The following is a 17,996-nucleotide window of genomic DNA, read 5'->3' as shown; positions in this document are numbered from 1 at the left end:
CAAGGTAGTTTCAAAACTTGCTCTCCGGGCAATTTCTGATAGGCGTTTGTTTGGCTTGGTTCTTGCTAGCTTGAGTAGTTTACTCCTTGACAACATACGTGAGAATCAGGATGTCAAGTTTTTCAAGATGATGGCATTAGTACATATCTTTACACCACCCCAGCCTAGGAGATTAGCACATTGAGATGTGTTAGGTGTTCCCTGAGGTTGCCTAATGATGATACTTTGTAATTTAACTTCCCTAAAAACTGAACAGTGGACAGAAACAACTGACTTGAAAACCAGAAGGTTTTGAGAGCCCTGGGTGGGATTGGGGTCTCTTACCAACCCTGACACTGGGAAATGTTGAGGACCTCCAGTATCTTGGGTAATCAGTGCTCAGGATGAACAAGAACTCCTGAGCAAAAAAAGAGTTCAAGTTCTGTCCCTACAAAAGTCAAACTTATGTTCAATGGTGGGACCAGGATCTCTGGGATTTAGTTTCACTCCCATCCCAGCTGGCTTGGAATATGACTGTACAAGTTGGCTACTGACACAGACCTCTGAGACATGTTATAATATTGCTAATTTGAAGGCAATTCTGCTATTGTTTTTGTAGCAAAACCGATCGACCTGGTCTAGTCCAAGTGGTCACTGGACTTTCACATGAAGACAGTTAATGAAGAATGGATATGGATCTGGATTTTAGTGACTTCAGTGTGAAAATTAAGAACTTGTGAAATGTGGTTTACAGACATCCTTTTAAAGAGAAGGTGTTTAATACTGCTAAAATACCTGCTGCTTTCAGCACTAATATGTCTCAGTCCTTACCTGGAAATGTATAAAGAAATGAGCTAAGTTGTTTCCTTCATGCCTTTTGTATTGAAATTGCCTACAAAATGTATCTGATTTGTTTTCCCTGAAAAATGACCCAAATGAACAGCTTCCTAATTGAGTTTTGCGCTTCTATCTACCCAGATCACATGTAACTTAGGTATCAAACCATCTTTTTCACTTGCAGCTACAACAGGGTTCTATTACAGCCACTTAAAGTCTCTTAAATGCTTGTATGTGCTTCACCTGTACAGAAGAGGATTTCAGTCATAGCCTATTTGTTACTACAAAGGCTTTACTGCTCCAGAAGAGACAAGAAAACACTATTAATTACAGGTGGTGAAGTTTCTAACAATGTTCATCAAAACAAATTGTTTCATTACATATACTGAAACATTTTATACTGTTATTGATAAAATCTTTAACAGGGAGGTTCACGAAGTCCAAAGGATATCCTCTTGCAACTTTCAGAGAAAGAGAAAATGGGACAGTTGATCAGAGAAAAAGACTTATGATCTGACAACAAATATTTTGGGACAAATCCACTCTGGAAAAATAACCAGAAAGCTTTCTTTTTGTTGTGCAGAACAAAAATTTAAATGCAAGCCTCGCCAATTGTGACACAAAACGGTCTTTTCCTGCCAGTCATTGTGCTGCTCTGGTCAGTATACTATATCAAACATTTCTAAACTCAGACTGTATTTTGTTAATCTATTCTTGTTGGATTTTGGCTAAGTAAAGTCAACATAATTAAGATGCATGGGCATTTCAAGGTTTTTCCAGTGATAGTTCCTTCATGCAGGGTATCAGGAAAATCTACCATATGTTTGGCTTGAGACACTAGAGTTATTTTTTATTTAGTGGATGGGGAAAATGGCTGTTTCTCAAGTGTCATTCATTGTGTGTTCACTCTAGATATCCTTGAAACAAGTATTAATGTAAATTACATGAATGACTTTTAAAGTTAGAACTTGCAAAGCAGATAGGAAGATTTCTTTCAAAGTCAAATAATATATCTGCTATAAACTAGATTCTGCTCATCTGTAGTGAAATAAGGTAGAGAAAATAATTAACAGGGATGTGTTCAAAACTTTATATTGATCAAGTTACAGTAGCAGCATTAACAAGCTGAATATCACAGCTCCTTTCTGAAACCAGGGATTATCATTATTATAATCTAATCTATATATCATGAAGTTGAGTCAGAGATGCTACGTCACTTGCCAAGAGCTACATTGAATTTATGCAGCATTGAACCTTGTAGTCATTAGCTTTGAGCCAAGGTACAGATCCTTGCAGCACAACTATCTCAAAATTATGATTGCTGCTGATTAGACTGGGTAAACTACATCCCATGCAAAACATTAAATCAGCAGGTTCATTAAACTCACCAATACCAGCCCAAAGTAATCTATCCCTCTAGCTCACACTATACCTGACGAGTCCTTACAAGTCGAGGTATGTCTGTCCAAATTCCATACCTGACTTGAAGCAAGGCGGTTTGCTTGGCTTGTTCATTTCCATACCATAACTCACATTGTGGCAGCAGGTCCCATCTTCGTGTTGGCAATGCCAGCATGTCAGCAGATGGAACAAGCCAAAACATTTTGTGTATTGCTTGTAAGAGCACAGAGATATCTTCTGTTACCTTTACAAGACAGAAATGTGGAAGGCCTTCTTCTCCCTTCTTTTAGCCTCCATGCCTCACAGGTTGTGTGGCAACGTCTAATCCTTTTATAACCAAATTAAACTTGCCTCCACATTCTGACACATTCCGGGCGCCCGCTACTCCCTGTCCATCGTTACTTGGGCAAGGCTCACAGGTAAGTTGACCTTCTGTGTCTTGGTATGTTCCTGGTGAGCAAGGAACGCACTGATTATGTTCTCCGCTATAAAAGGTGCCCGTGCTGCAGGTAACTGAGAAAAGAAAAGGGGAATCTGCATAAGGACTTGAATTTTGATCACATCATTTGCCTTTATTCCAAACATTTAGAGAAGATGAGTCTCTTTGGCCCCAGTATTATTAGTGGCACTTTTGCACATGTTAGGCAGGATCCTCACCTGATGTAAACAGGCTGATCTAGGATCTGTGGTCTAGCTCAATTTATATCAGTGCAAGGTCCTTCTTCTATTGCTTAAGCTATCAAATGAAGTTGTACTATGCTGAAGCGCTATCAGACATATGTTGTTAATAAAACTGATGCAGTCTGAAAATAGTATACTGCAGTTAAATTAAGACAGAGTTTTATAATGTATGGGAAATGATGTGAATTTTTTGTTTATACTAGGTATATTTATGCATTGGTTTTATGGAAGAAGACAACAGAAAAATCCATCTCCTGTCATCAGTTCCAGAGATTTCTCTGAGGGCACTGTATCCCATGTAATATTTTCTTTCTTGACACTCAAATAGCCCAATTAGTAGGCATTATATATATATATGTATATATGAATCCACATACTCTTCTTACGGCAACAGGACACATAATTGCATTAAATGTTTTTCTCTGCTTGATATAGGTAATGAAAATGTATGGGTTTGTAGACACTAACACCAACAGTCTTTCAATAACAGCTTCTAAGTTCCAGCATGATGAAAATAGCCTCTGAAACAATTCATTAGAGGTCCCTATCAGATCTGCATTTAACTCCTTTTTGCTTGTAAATGACTTGGTGCCTGAAAGCAGCTGGAAAAACAGATATGCTGATTTTGAAAATATGATTCTAAGCAATTAAAAAGCTCGTGCTGCTGGGAACTACCATTAATAGTTTTGTGTTAGCACCTTGGCTCTAAAGCCTGGTAACCTGGGGAAAAGCTTAAAGAAATTAGGTATTTTACATAAAGTTAAAACAGATTTTTATAGATTTTTTTTTAATTGGACTTCTTGAGTGTTAAACATAAATATATCCATGGGTCATACATTATTTCGTGATGATGAGAGAGACAATACCAAACTAAATACACAGCATCTAGGCAAACACCATTTTATAGTTTTACAGAACTGTATTTTCATTAGGTGCTGGGAGCAAGTGGGAAATAATTACCAACAGTGCCTTGTGGCAGGCCTTGACATATATCAACTAACAGTGTAGGAAGGTATGTATGTACATACTTATTTTGTTTTCCTGCAATCATTTAACAAATTCTCTTCTGATACCTTAAGAACCTCAATGGTCCATGGACATACACCAAGTAGTATTAATTTAAATCATCTGTTATCTCAGATTTCCCGCCTGACTCACTAGGAACAAGTTAATTTGGGGTTGCTTGGTTTTTGGGGTATGGCTGAACAGAGCTGTTGGGACTTACCGCATTTTCCATCCTGCAGCACTTGCCCTGTACTGCAAGCTTCGTGCCCTTCAGTAGCTTTAGCTGGCTTCTGAGCCACTTCATATTCTGTCCCAGAAAACTGAATGTAAAATTGCTGTTTATTAATAGATTTCCTCAATGTTTTGATTGCAGTTTGCAGCTTCTGCTCCATCCTTTTCCGAACACAGTCAATGTTACAGGTGTCTAGATGGGAAATGATAAGAAAACTAGAAGCAATTGAGATTCATGCTTAAAAAGAGGTGCTTAACAAAAACCTTAGCCTACATTGTACCATGACACCTCTGTTTGCTTCACTGTCTTCTCCATATAAACTGTAGAAGCAGCTCACTGTATTTAAAATCAGGCCTTTTACAGGGCATATCAAGTAGTACACCGTGATCTATCAAACTGAGCTTCTTGGCCTGTAAGTGTACACTGAGTGCTGATCTTCTCTCCATCATTAAGAAATTTGGTTATACTGAGTGCACAAAGGAGAGGAGAGGGCTACAGAAGACACCAGTCTAGCCAGCAGAATCAAGCTGGCACTGTGCGGCAACGCCGCACTCTGCTGTACTGAGCAGCAGTGACTGGTGCTTTGTGCACTGCTATAGGAATGGTGCATTTCCCACTGTCTTGTATTTCCAGATATGTGTTCCATCTGACGTCACTATTATTTCTGAATTTTCTCAGCCAACGCTTTACTCAGTTGATTAGGAATTCTCGCCGCTTCCCTGACCACAATATGTAAGTGACGCAAAGAAGGGTACTTTCTGGCATGGTAACTTTGAACCACTTGGCTAGCAAGATACCCCTCAGAGGTTAAGAAACCTGCCTTTGAGGACTGACATGTTTATAGAATTCAACCCACATTTTCTTTGGCTGGATTTTATGGCATAATGTTTCACCTCATGAATAACTTGAAGCAATTCTTTTTCTTCCTGAAGTTTGTTATGAAAACATGAATTTACCAAATGTGTGATAAAAATGTTTTATTCCCAACAACTTACATTTTGGAGGATATTTTTAGTGTCAGTGTTACAAAACTTCTAGTTAATCTTTACGTTCTCTGTGCATCAATTAACACTTCTGCTGCCTGAAGAAATCACACTAAATTAAAATACAAGACTTAACTCTAGGCTTTGAGGGAATTTTGCTGCAATCTTTGTTCCTTTATTCTGTAATTTCATACCTGACTCCTTTCAATTAAATCTTGGAAACTGAGTTTGGAAAAGCTGTTGAATGAGGCTTGTATTAAAAGTTTGGAAGGCAGCTTGATGAAGTAGCGTCAAAAAGATGCTAACACGCAGAGGAACTGAATTATGGTTTCTCTCCTTAGACAGAGATCTTTCACAAACCTGAGACTTCTTCCGACTTCATCTCCACTTCAAACTCTGCAGTGATATGGGACACTTCTTTTGACGGTGACTTGCGGCCCCGGCGCTTTTTCTTGGAGGAATCACACTTGAGATTCACAAAGGTCACATGGCAGTTGTCTGTACAAGGGAATTGACCTCCTTTGTGTGAGAGAAGCAACACAGAAATCAAGTAGCAAAGTAGCAAGTGACAGTCTAATAAGCGGTATCTCAGCTGGATTATCATGAATGCAGCGACAGGTTTCATAACATTTCACATGCAGTTAGACACCTTTTCTGTGCAATTTTTGGTTTGCTCATTTTGCTGGTGACTGCAGGAGGCAAAAGTACAGTGTGGTGGTGCTCAGCTGCGTAGTGGTAACTTTAATTTTGTCTTTTTTCTGTGCAAGGATTAGGAAGTTCTTTACAGAGAGTAGTTAAAATCAGCTATATACAGTCACTGTATGCTTAAACCAAGCAAGAGAGTCAGTTTTCATACATTCATGAGAGCAGCAGGCCTGAGACTAATCCATAGCAAGCATGGGCTTCAAGAAACTATTGTTACGTCTTTTTCAGCAATGAAAATCACCAGATATCAAAAGACTTGAAAACCCTTTGATTAGGAGGTTTTGAAAATATATTGGAAGGTTTGAACAGAATGATAAGTCACAAGCAAGAGGAACTTAATGCATTCTTCAGTTATGTGTTACAGACAAGAACAAAGGCCACAGTCCATTGGGACACAATCATGTAAGGATCCTTTCCCTATATAAATAAGTTAATGTGAAAAACATCCTTTTTTGATAAGTGATGAAAATTCCAACTCAGGGAGAAATTTCTAGCCCCAAGCCACCAGAAGGATTGCATTTTGAGTGTGCATATTTATGGTATAATCTGTTAGACCCAGAAGTTCAGGCATGTAACAGATACACAGCAAAGAGAGCAAAGGACAAGGAAATGCATCCGAGAAGTATATTCCTATGGTGACTGTATGGACAAAAAAAGATAATTTATGACTTTAAAAATGAGTCCAATAGCCACATCTTATTAGAAGACAATACATAAGGACAAGGTAAGCATCTTAACAAGTGAGACTTGCTTTAAGCAAATACTTGGAAAATTAGGAAACTAGAAAGATAAATGTTTAGACTGCATGATAAAATACATGTCTAAATTTTAAAAATAAAATCTTTAAGCCATTAACATTTTTTGGCTACCTATTTTTACTCTTTTCTGTTCAACATTCATATAACTTCTCACTAGCAAAAGTGATATGACAGATTCACAACAGAGAATGTGTCACCAATAGACGTTTTCTGTAAGCTGCTAAGCTCTTCTAAGCAACAACATGAACTGTTTCAGTTACACCAATGTTGTGTATTAAAATCCAGAAAATTCCAAGTTAATATTAAATTTAAATGAACTTCAAATATTTTAACTGCTGTGGAAATGTACAGCAAAAATACCAAGACCTTCTTTAATTGCTTAATTTCTTCTATTATATATCAAAATAAATGTCATGATGATCTGTCAAAAATGTATCAGTTTTATAATCCTGTTTAACTTTAAAAGTGAAGTTAAAAACTAGTAATAATAAAGATTTAAAAATAAATTTTCAAACAGCACAACTACTCACTCCAGTATCACGAGTGGTCTAAGGATGTGTAACGTCAGATTTTGATTATAACTTTGATGCATAGGAGTTGTCTTGCTTCTGCAATGAGATACTAATCCAGAACAAAGCAAATAATAGCTTTCACTAGTGTATATTTTCTTTTATAAACCTAACTTGGAAAAAATAAACTGAAAACATTTCATGTAACTTTGCATTGGTCATAATTTTCTGTCTCAAGATTTTTCTTTTTCATTTTTACCAATGTCTGAAAAAGAATCAGCTTAATTCCAAATTTGTGTAATTTTGGATGAAGAGTTTTCAAAGCAACTGGTGACATTTCAGCACTGCCAGATCCAAACTCATGGCACTGTTCAGCTAAAGTGTGAAACTTGACTTGATCTTAAATTCAGAAAGCATTACTTTTTTCTGTCTGCAGTATGAAAACAAATTACATGAACAAGCAAACAAGCAAGCAAAAAATTAGAATGCTGCTTATGTGCTGGAAGAAACAACATACCTAAAACAGCTTGCTTCCCAGTATCTTTTGTTTTTTCTTTGCTGCGAGGCCGTAAGTGGCACTTTGCATCTTTAATTTTAAAACGAGCTTTCTGCTTGATTGGAGGGGCTAAGGAATCTGTTGATGTAAAATAAAAAAGCTATTGTTTGTGATGCAGATGAAACAAAATCTGAAACTTATTTTTGAAAACAGACTCAAAAGTCTTCTTGCAACACAGAAAACAGGCAGCCCAAGAGATACACACCTTGTCCAAAAGGATCCATTTCCTTAAGGTTATTTTTTTCCCATAAACACTTACTCCTGAGCCCATAAAGATCAATGCATTTGCTAGTATTGCATATACTCTGCCCATACTCTTCCCCTCCAGCAAACCTGCATATCTTGGTGGAATTTGGCTGAATTTGTCTCTTATTATGAGAAAAGTTAACTGTTACTGTTTTTTCCTGGCTCTAACTGTGACGTCCTATGCTACTTGGCTGTAGTTCTGCTCTTGCTAATGGTAGCCAGTAATAAGAATGATAGTGAAGTTATGCTGTTGACAACTGAAAACCATCCAAAGGAAATGTCTCTATTTGACTGTGGTCTATGGCTTGCTAGGTTTATTCTTCAGCTTTAGATCCAAGCCAGTCATGACTTTAAAGGCTCCAAGCACACGCTGTTTAGAAAATGCAGCTGCTGGCTGACCTTCTCACAAATGCTGTGGTGGAAAAGGCTAGGCATGACCTGTCACCTGCCTGCTGCTGTGGGCTGCTCGCTGCAGTCAGAGCAAGCGGAGGACGGTTGCAGGTTAAGTGCCATAGTGCGGGTCTCTCCTTCCCTGGGAGGTAACCTGCCCCTGTGGCACAGGCAGACAGATCTGCTGCTGTGTTAACTCACTTCACAGCATCGTAATTCCTAATACATTCCGAATATATAAGAAATACACGGTTACAGAACAGGCAAATTGCAGAGAAGCATAGCAGGTAATGACACAAAGTGGGCTGACACTTCTCTCTGATGGATACTACTTCATCTGCTTCTAAGTTTGCCAGACTTCAATCATTTGAGCTGAATCTTTTTATTTATTATTTTACTTTATTTTATGCTGGTTATCAGTTTTAAGACCAATTTTGAAATGTCTCTGCAAAATAATGCAGCTATTTCCATGAACAAGATGAATGAAACAAAATGTGCTCATAAAATTCCCGTACCCTTTTTATCAGGAATGCCAAGAGCCTCTGTGCTCCCAAGCAAGGTCTTTGCAGCTGAGGACTGACCCCACTGCAGTCTGCTGCTGCTGTACTAGTGCTGGCCCCCTTAAATCAATTCCAAGTCTGTGAAGAGCTGACATTTTGATGTGCTTATTATTGCCTTGCTGGACTATGGAAAGTAAATTACACTAGATGCTCGTCTTCACTGAGTATAAATCAAACCTCCACTGCTACTATATTGACCTACCAACACGATGTGGCACTAGAGGGCAACTAAGCACTCTCCAGCCCTAGAAGAGAGGCTGTGAAAAAGCAAGCGCGTGTAGGTTGAAACACAGGCTACCTTAAGTCTGGCCTTGTGTAACTTCAGAGCTGTGCATCTTGCAGCTCAGGGAACTTCCGTTGCCTTTCCTCTAGAGGCCATGGCCCAGGTGAGCAGGAGACCACATACCTGCACAGCTGGGAAGGGTGGCATTGCGTTTCTGTTGAGCCTTGCCTTGCTGGACAGGAACACCACAGCTCAGCGTGTAGCTGTTCTCCGAATCTGCAAGGCACAACACAGAGTCAACACGCATGGCAACAGCCTCACAAAACACCTGCTCCGCTTGTCACTCCCACCACTAATACACTGCACTTGAGCAAACTTTTTAATACTGCTAAACGAAGAGACATTTAAAGTGCTGAACTGGCTGAAATAGCTTGCCAAAGCCTACTGCTTCAATGTTGACTACAAATTTTGTTTCTTCCAACCCTGAAACTTTACATTTCATGAACAGTTTGGCATGCGGTTAGCTGTAAATTAAATAATTCCATGGTGCACAAGTAGGAAATATTTTACTGTGTTTGTCTGTGGTAGAGTCCTTGTGCTTTGATCATTTCTGTAATTTAAAAAGTAAACCATGTACTTTAGTAATAACGTTAGCTTCAGACCAAGAGAACTTATTGGCAGAAACAAAAATAACATACTTAGAACCATAAAAGGGTTTATATACTGCACAGATAAAACTGTGTATTGATGCATATAAATTAGATAAATGCATGGGTAATCTCTGCTAAATTGAAAATAAAGTGTGAACAGCTCTACAGCATATAATGCCAGGACTAACATGAAAAGTAGAGACACTCTTGTGGAAAATAACCCTGTGTCAGGATGAGAACATCCATAAAAAAGTAATCTCAACCCCTAGCTCCCCTGCCCTGCAAAACTGTATAGATGAAAATTACCTGTTGCAAATGATAAAGAAAAGAGGAGGGGAAAAAAAAAAAAAAAAAAAAGGATGCCTGAGTTTCTATAACACTCAGCTGAACTACTGCCAAAAAATTTATTAAAACCCAGCAACTGAAACAACTGAAGTGAGAGAGGGTTTTTCCATACAATTTCCAGAGACAGATTTAGTTATACTCATTTTGTATGAGACCGTAAGACAGATTTTAAGCGGTTGCTAGGCCATCCATTGCTCCACGGTGTCCCCAGATGAACTGATGGCATTTTTATACTGCTGTGGCATGAGAGCTGGGGCTGCCACAGCATTAAATTGCTTAGTGTCCCAGTGCTCCTCTCCTGCCCCTGCCTCATGCTGTGCTCTGTCAGAGGAACCATTCACTTAATGATTTGTTTCTGCTCCTGCTCAGTCACATGATTGCAGGTTATTTCAGGACATGATGCAGAGTCCACCTTTTTAAGAAGATGCCTGGATAGGCTCAGGGGTCTCTATTTACAGTGAATAACATGATATCTAAAATTAGCAGGGAAATCAACTGTTCAGTTTTTCCTCCACTTTTGACTGAGCGATTTATTTTTTTTTCTTTTGCACCACGTTGGTTACGGTAGTTACATCTCAGTTTTTGGGGGGAATTTCATTCTTTTTTTCTTCAAATGACACCTTAAACAACTAAGGGCCAAACCTCTAATGTAACAGGCAGTCAGCTCTTGTATTTAATGTTTGGCCCAAATTTAATTTATAATGATATTTTGCTCAATTACAGTTGTTCATACCAAAAACTGAATGCACGAATCATGAATATATTAGCATAGAAAAATCATCAAGTCACATCCTAGACTTAGAAGGACAAATACTCTGTACAAACCTGGAACAAAAAGAGTATTGGATGGGCATGACAGGAAGCAGCTCTCTATTCCTCCTGTTTTACTACACACTAGCTGAGCCTTGGGATCAGGTTTGGCATTCGGGAGACATTTAACCATCTCTGAGGAGAAAAAAAAAAAAAAAGGAAGAAAAATCAAATACTGTACAACCCAGAACCTCAAACATCCACTTGTTTATAACAGTGCGGAAAGGTAGAAGTGGCAACAAAGCAAAATCACAGGTCCAGGCATTTCTGAAATAAGCACATAACAGAGAGAAGTATGTGGATCTTGTGCTTGGACTTAGAAATGAAACTCCTTCACATTTTTAGGCCTAAACACTGGATCCAATCTTTTCTTCCAATCCTCCATTTTGGGACTCCAGATCTGTTCTGTGAAATGCAGGTGTGTCTAATTATGAGCATGATGCTGCATGCACAGTGTGATCACAGAAGCAATAGGTCCAGAAGTCCTGTCCCCCCTTTTTTGAGGCAGAGCTCTCTGGTTCAGCAGGCCCACTACAACATAAATGGGAGTCACCCTCACAAAGGTCTATATATTCATATGACCAGTAAAAGCATTTTCTATTTCTCACTCCAGCTCTCACAGACTTACATCTCAGTTCTATGCTTAAACTTCTAAAAGTAGAAAACTTCCCAGCCAAGCCGGGGTGAGGCAGTACATGCTGGGACTGGGGGTATATGGTGCCACCAGTCCTTTCAGCCACTGCTGAAATGCCCTGAGCTATGCTAGGAAGGACACTGTGACATGCACATAAGTGTCAGCTATTTCTCATCAGCACCCACCACACAACGCACATTGCAGCTCATACAATGGAAATGTCCAGCTTCTCCTCATGGCTTCATGGCAGGTTGAAGACAGAATATCCTGTAGGTCTACTCACACTGCTCTCTTTATCTGGGTGAATGACAGTTTTTATTTTAGTCGAATTTACATACAATTGTTGAGCTGTTGGACCGGTCTCTGTGCTTCCCCCTGAAGGTGACGATATGCCACTGATAATTATAATACTGCATCTATTTTAATTCAACATCTTCTGGGACTCAGATATTCTTTAAACACATATTTTTCCCTAGAAATTAGATGCATTCTCAGCTACAGCCAGTAGGTGCCATGTCTATCTGCAACTCAGATAGAGGCAGCCTCACTGCTTGCTTCTTTCCTCCAGTCATTTCCTCCAGAACTCTGCACTGAGGCTGACTGAGGTTCTGGGCACTTCTTCAAGCAGATACTTCATGCTGCGTGAGCTGGCTGAATCTCAGGCAGGTGTCTGCAGAACAGTTCTTGTTTCAGCCCCATAAAAAAATTTGTTCAGGTACGTATGCTTTTCCTCTGGCTGTTATTTGATACTTCATCCAGTCATGCTCACCTTGCAAGTTGGACTTGGCTACCTCCTGTTTAGCTCCTGACTGGCCTTGCTGCTGCACCTGCTATTTTTCCTACCCCTCATCTCACCACTGAACCACAGCAAGGTAGGGGGTATCAGAGCTGCAGCATCTGAGTCCCATAGGATGCAGTCAGACTGGTTTGGGTTGGCCAGGGCTTGGGAAAAGCCCAGTAAAGCTGGGATGAAAAAGGCCAGTTCAAATGTGGTAGCTGACATAAGCCTTGCCTGGTTTGGCATGAGTGCAGAGGAAGGGTTCCAGCAGCTGCCATTTGGATTGTGTGCCTGGCCTCACTGCTGGTTAAATACAAATAAATGCAAGTCCCTTAAACACACCTGATGTTCACATCTGAAATATGGGAATAATCATCCTCCACTTACCTCCCTCCTAAGGCCTTTTTTGTTGCTTTGGTGATGTTTATAAATAAATTATTTCTTTGGACTGAAGAGACAACACAAGTGCAAAGTGTCATTCCTGAGCTTGAAAGGATTTTGTTACTGCAAATGTAGAATGCAGCAGGGAGATGACACTCATTTTAAGCCTCATTAAAGTCATCAAATAAAACAGTGTGTATTTATGGAGAAAGATATTCTATTTTGTGTCTCTAACAGAGTATTACAAATAATGAAGAGAAATATACAATTAGGAAAATATTTTCAATACAGTCTGTTATTATGGGAACAGCATTCTTAATAGAGGGGGAGTATAACATAAAACTTCAGTGGTCTAACTGTATACCAGACTTCAGAAAACATTAGTCCCTGCTATTAGTTTAGAAACCCCTTTCCAGAGGACTAACCAGTACTTTGCAAGGGAGATGCAGTAGATAGCTTAAAACCAAACCAAACCAAAACCAAAGAGTTAACCATTTTTTATTCCTATTGTACTTAGTTTGCTATGTAACAGTGAAGGTAATATATCTGAAGTGAGGAAGATGAAGTTCTTAATGGTGCTTAAGAAAAAAAGTCAGTGGCAAAGGCTGAAAGCCAACTCAAGACCTTCCAGTTATAAAGTGCTTTCCATAGTGCTGTATCCATGTAAGTGGAAAAAATGCCACAATCACCTGATCATGTAAGAGCCTGGCACAGTGCCCTCTACTCCAGAATACAGTGCTTTCCCTTGGTCTATCAGGAGATTCCCTTAAGTAAGGCCTTTCCCTTATTTTTGTGTCTTGCTCCATTAGGTATTAGACATCAGTTCCAAATGTATCCACAATAAGTTATTCATGGTTTAAAAAAAAAAAAAGTAACAACTTTAATTTGCCTAGGAAAGACCTAAGGTATATAATTCCCACTAAAAATATGAAAACAGAATTATAATCTCATAGAAAATATTTCTAACAGGTGTAGCCATGTCCAAGATTTGCCATGTATCAAATTGTGCTTCCAGAATTAAAAATAATCTACTTATAAGATAAACAAGAACAATGATTGGAACAGATATTTGGATTTGCCACAAAGTAAGTGGCATTAGCAGTACGTGCCATCATTTTAGTGGACTTGGGATTTGTACTTATTGCAATTAATACTTCTTATACAGTTACTGTCAGTACTTTATAATAAGCAGGATACCTTTGGAAAGAACTTGAAAAATTGGGGTATGGTGCTGTGAATATAGATGTTAGCTTGAATTAATATTAAATTTAATTTCTCCTATTTTTAAACAGTTAAATATTTTGGGTATTCTAAATGATTCTTAAAAAGTTGAGCTACATTTAAGGTCACAGAGTTGGATGTCAAGAAAAGGAGAAAATTATAAGATAGGTAAACTAATAATGTAGGAAGACTTAGATTTGTGGGCACAGAATCATAAAATCAAAAAAAAAACCAACACTTAAAATCCAGCGTATTTCCCATTCTACAGTCCATCTACAGCAATCCTCAGACAAAGCCCCAGGCTTCTCCACTCTCCTGGAGAAATAGAGCATCACTGCAGTCACCTCTGAGTCAGTAACTTACTTACCAACGCAGTCTTTTTTATTCCAGTGCAGTTTCTTTCCAGGTGGACAGACACACTCATAGCTCCCCATCGTATTCACACATCCATAGTCACAGCTGCCATTGCTGATGCTGCATTCATCGATATCTGAAAAGGTAATTAAAACTGAGAACAATATCAATAATATGTGCCCAGTATCCCTGTATATACTGTACACTGGAATATTATGTACATAAGAATATCTGTACCTACTATATCTTCTACATTTACACCTATATAAATGTGTGCAATACAGGCAATAATCTTGTCAAACAATTTAGTGCACACTGCACGTATTTGTCCTCAGAAACACACATAACTCCTATTCCTATAAGGATTTATGCATCTGATACAATTTACTTGTCAGGACTAGTTACACTGAAATTCTTGGAAGTACTGACAGGATACAAAACATACTTGAAAGTCTCTGCAACATCTGGACAATAACCATTCCATTATATGAAAAATGTAAAAGGTATAAACATCTGTGAGATTCAATCACTTTTACATATCAGGGAGATAAATTTTCCATAGTCATTCACAGAGTTTGCTTTTAGAAATGATTCAGCTGAAGGAAATGATAATATTTGATAGGAACCTAGGAGCTGAAAGGTAGTTGTTTATTCAGTCTTCTACTCCTCAAACAAAAAAATGAAAGCTGAAAGCTTCCAAGAAGGCCAAGCAGCTACCAGATACGTATCACTGATATTTCACATAGAATCTTTCAACTTTAGATACATTAGAAAAGTATTTGGTCAATATGAGGTATAACCTTTTTAGCGTATTCAATCAGAATTTATATGTGCCAGCATGTCTGATCTCTCTTCTCCTCTTCCCCCCTCACCAGAAGGGATGTTTATCATGCTCACCAGTTGTGCTGTCATGTACTTACCCCTGGATCACACTCAGGTGCATCTTGAGCAGTAGATGGCAGAGGCCAAAATGGTGATATGATACCAGCAAACCATCAATTTGCTATTCTAGACTCTTTAGTTTACTAAAAAAGCCATAATCTAAAAGCCCCTGTTATGGACTATAGCCCTGTTTTAGGCACTGTGCTAACCTCAACAACACGTGGTTTCTGCACTTTAAACATACCTACTCATCTGCTTGCTAAAACAGTAGCATTACTTCAGTAGACTTCTACAAGGCACATAGGTTGTGCCATTTAACGTATGCTTAAGTGAGCTGGAATGACAACGTCAACATGAAATACGCTGAATTGCTCAAACTCTACCTTAATGATAGGCCTCAAAATTTAACTGTCAAAGAAAAATTGTCACTGAACATGTTTCTAAGGGAGGTCTGTCCACAACGGCTGACAAGCTGAGTGTCTACCTGCCTTTCCAAATCACACCTGAGCCCCAGCTTGAACTCCAACTGCTGTGTACCTGGCCCTGTGTAAATCCACACACCCTGCTGGAACAGAGCTGGAGATCAAACCAATTCCCTCCAGGCCCCAGGTTTGGAGTCTAGTGACCCAGTCCAACGCCAGAGCATGAGGTACAGGTAGAAAGTGGGGCCAATGAGGGACTGGGGTCAAGTGCACACCTAGGTCCTGCACCAATTAACATATGCAGGCCTAGCCCTATTAGCCATGTCTTCCTCTGGAATCTGTGGAAGAATAGCTGCTCAGTAAACAGTTCAGAAAGCAAACAAGTAAACAGATGAGAAAAATTCAGTTTCCAAACCTCCACAGTGTGTCAGCCCGTACAAAGTGTAGCCTTTATGGCAGAGACATTCAAAGCTTCCAGGGTAGTTGATGCAGGTGTGATCACAGGTCCTTTCAAAGGAACACTCATCTATATCTGAATTCACAGAAAAAGCATTAAGAAGTTAGAATTCATTTGTACTGAATAGCTGCAATTTCACATCCAGCTGCAACATCTTGTTCATGATAAGCTAGCAGATCTCTTCCCAGGTAAAATCTGAATAAAACACCAGTTTCATTCCTCTAGTGCCTAATGAAGGAAGGACTTGCAGGTACACAAAGCAAGGTAATAAAAGACAAAACATCAAAACTGTACTATAGATATTCACCATTAGGTGGCAACATTTAACTTCTGATCATATTTTCCCAGAAGGACTAGGGGGTTATTTAGGTTTTTTGGGGTTGTTGGTGTTAGTGGCACGATGGAAAAAAAGCTTTGAGTTGAATCACATCTCATTCCCTCTTTTCACTTCCTGCATAACCACCAAGTTGAATAGTTTTCACTCAAAATGGAATAGCATGAGTTTAACACTTGCACAAGAGCAAATGAGAAGAATGTCCTAATACAGAGAGCTGCCATGGTCTGTGGTATGTTTGACCTCAGCTCCAAGAACCAGCACTTGACCAATGTGGGTGCTCAGCTCCTCTGTTGCTGAGGGAAAGCAGAGGAGCAGCTACCACCTTGCAGGCACATGTTCTTGTTAATAGTCTACATGGGTGAGAAGAAGTGCCTGCCAATCCCTCCAGTGAATACTACTAACTTCACTGAGCAGTTGACCACTGCTCCGACATCTTACACACCAGGACAACGATTTGCTGACTACTGAACAGTTACCATTCCCCTCACATCTTACTCACCAGGACAGGGAGCTGCTCAGACTTCTGCTCTGCCTACATAAGACTACAAGGGGCACTACTTGCACAGATACAAGGGGCATAAGCAGAATATTACCTGAGAATAAACTATGGTTAGGAACAGATGGACTGCACCTAAGAGATAGGGAATCAGTCACAGAGTGGTGTGCACTGGAAGGGACCCTAAAGACCACCTGGTTCCAACCCCCCTGCCATGGGCAGGGATACCTCCCACCGGACCAGGTTGCTCAAAGCCCCATCCAGCCTGGCCCTGAACACCTCCAAAGTGCACATTCTACCTAAGTCAAGAGAATTTGACCTCTTCCCCTTCAAAAAGTAAGGCATTTCTAATTATTGGTGCTCACTAATGTGAAACCCTTATTTACATAGTCTCTTCCATCCAGCACCCCAGGAAGAAAGCAATTAACAGCACATTATTTCAAAGACAGTACAAAGGTTTTGCTGAGCAGGGCAATATAAAGGTTTATTTGACAGCACTCATCACAGAACGGACTTGCTGAAAGCCATTACATTAAAGGTACTTCAAATAGCAATGTGTGCAAAATAACAGCACTCGACTGAATTTTATCCTTAAACAATTGGTTTTCGTAAATCCTCTTCAATGATCAATTTTTCTGTTAGAGGGACAGATAAATTTATACAATGGCATAGAGATGTAACTTCAGAAAAAAACAAACAACAAAAACATAGAATGGAATGGTGTTTTCTTAATAGCTTGCACACTTTTTGGAGTTGCTCATAAACACAACCTGAGCAACACCATTACTATATATAAACTCAGACTTTCACATTGTGCATGTTTAGAAAGGCATGTGTGCTTGAAAAAATGTGGGAAATCACATATACTTTAGGGTACCCATTTCCTATATCCAGGTATTATTTATATAGTTTTGATCTTTAATTAAACATTCTGGATCCCATCTTGCTATTATAAATGCAAATACTTAACTTCAAGACCTAAAAAATTAAGCTTTTATGTATGTATACATAAAACCAAAGTCTTTGTGAGAGTTTATATAAAAATTTACAATGTTGTAAACAGATATATTTAATATGAGCCACAATTCTGAGTGTTTCAAAACATGCACAGAAAGAGAATTCACGACACAGAAAACAAGTGCTCAAATGCATACTAAAATGAAA

General features: G+C 39.1%; 1 protein-coding gene and 1 long non-coding RNA gene across 10 annotated transcripts in view; one reads left to right on the top strand and one right to left on the bottom strand.

Annotated features, from left to right (window-relative positions):
• The window catches only part of SCUBE1 (signal peptide, CUB domain and EGF like domain containing 1), a 245,185-nt gene that overhangs the window by 15,258 nt on the left and 211,931 nt on the right, over window positions 1-17,996 (bottom strand). For 6 of the 9 annotated variants that reach the window (XM_048050144.2, XM_066990329.1, XM_013184669.3 and 3 more), the window contains 8 exons: window positions 15,958-16,074; window positions 14,252-14,374; window positions 10,886-11,005; window positions 9,249-9,341; window positions 7,608-7,724; window positions 5,479-5,637; window positions 4,124-4,327; window positions 2,569-2,730 (listed from right to left, as the gene is read on the bottom strand). In XM_048050144.2, coding sequence (XP_047906101.1) covers window positions 2,569-2,730; window positions 4,124-4,327; window positions 5,479-5,637; window positions 7,608-7,724; window positions 9,249-9,341; window positions 10,886-11,005; window positions 14,252-14,374; window positions 15,958-16,074 — 1,095 coding nt within the window. The remainder of the gene's footprint in view (window positions 1-2,568; window positions 2,731-4,123; window positions 4,328-5,478; window positions 5,638-7,607; window positions 7,725-9,248; window positions 9,342-10,885; window positions 11,006-14,251; window positions 14,375-15,957; window positions 16,075-17,996) is intronic. The other 3 variants (XM_048050139.2, XM_048050141.2, XM_066990328.1) reach the window with 2 other exon arrangements.
• LOC125180375 (uncharacterized) lies at window positions 3,101-5,639 on the top strand. Its single transcript, XR_007158865.2, has 4 exons — window positions 3,101-3,196; window positions 3,831-3,910; window positions 4,769-4,867; window positions 5,460-5,639. It is a non-coding gene; the product is annotated as an uncharacterized lncRNA (long non-coding RNA).

Source organism: Anser cygnoides, chromosome 1 (assembly GCF_040182565.1).
Source record: "Anser cygnoides isolate HZ-2024a breed goose chromosome 1, Taihu_goose_T2T_genome, whole genome shotgun sequence".
In the NCBI taxonomy this organism is placed as follows: Eukaryota; Metazoa; Chordata; class Aves; order Anseriformes; family Anatidae; genus Anser; species Anser cygnoides.
Note: the sequence above shows the minus strand (reverse complement) of the source record. Positions and strands in the feature narration are given on the sequence as shown.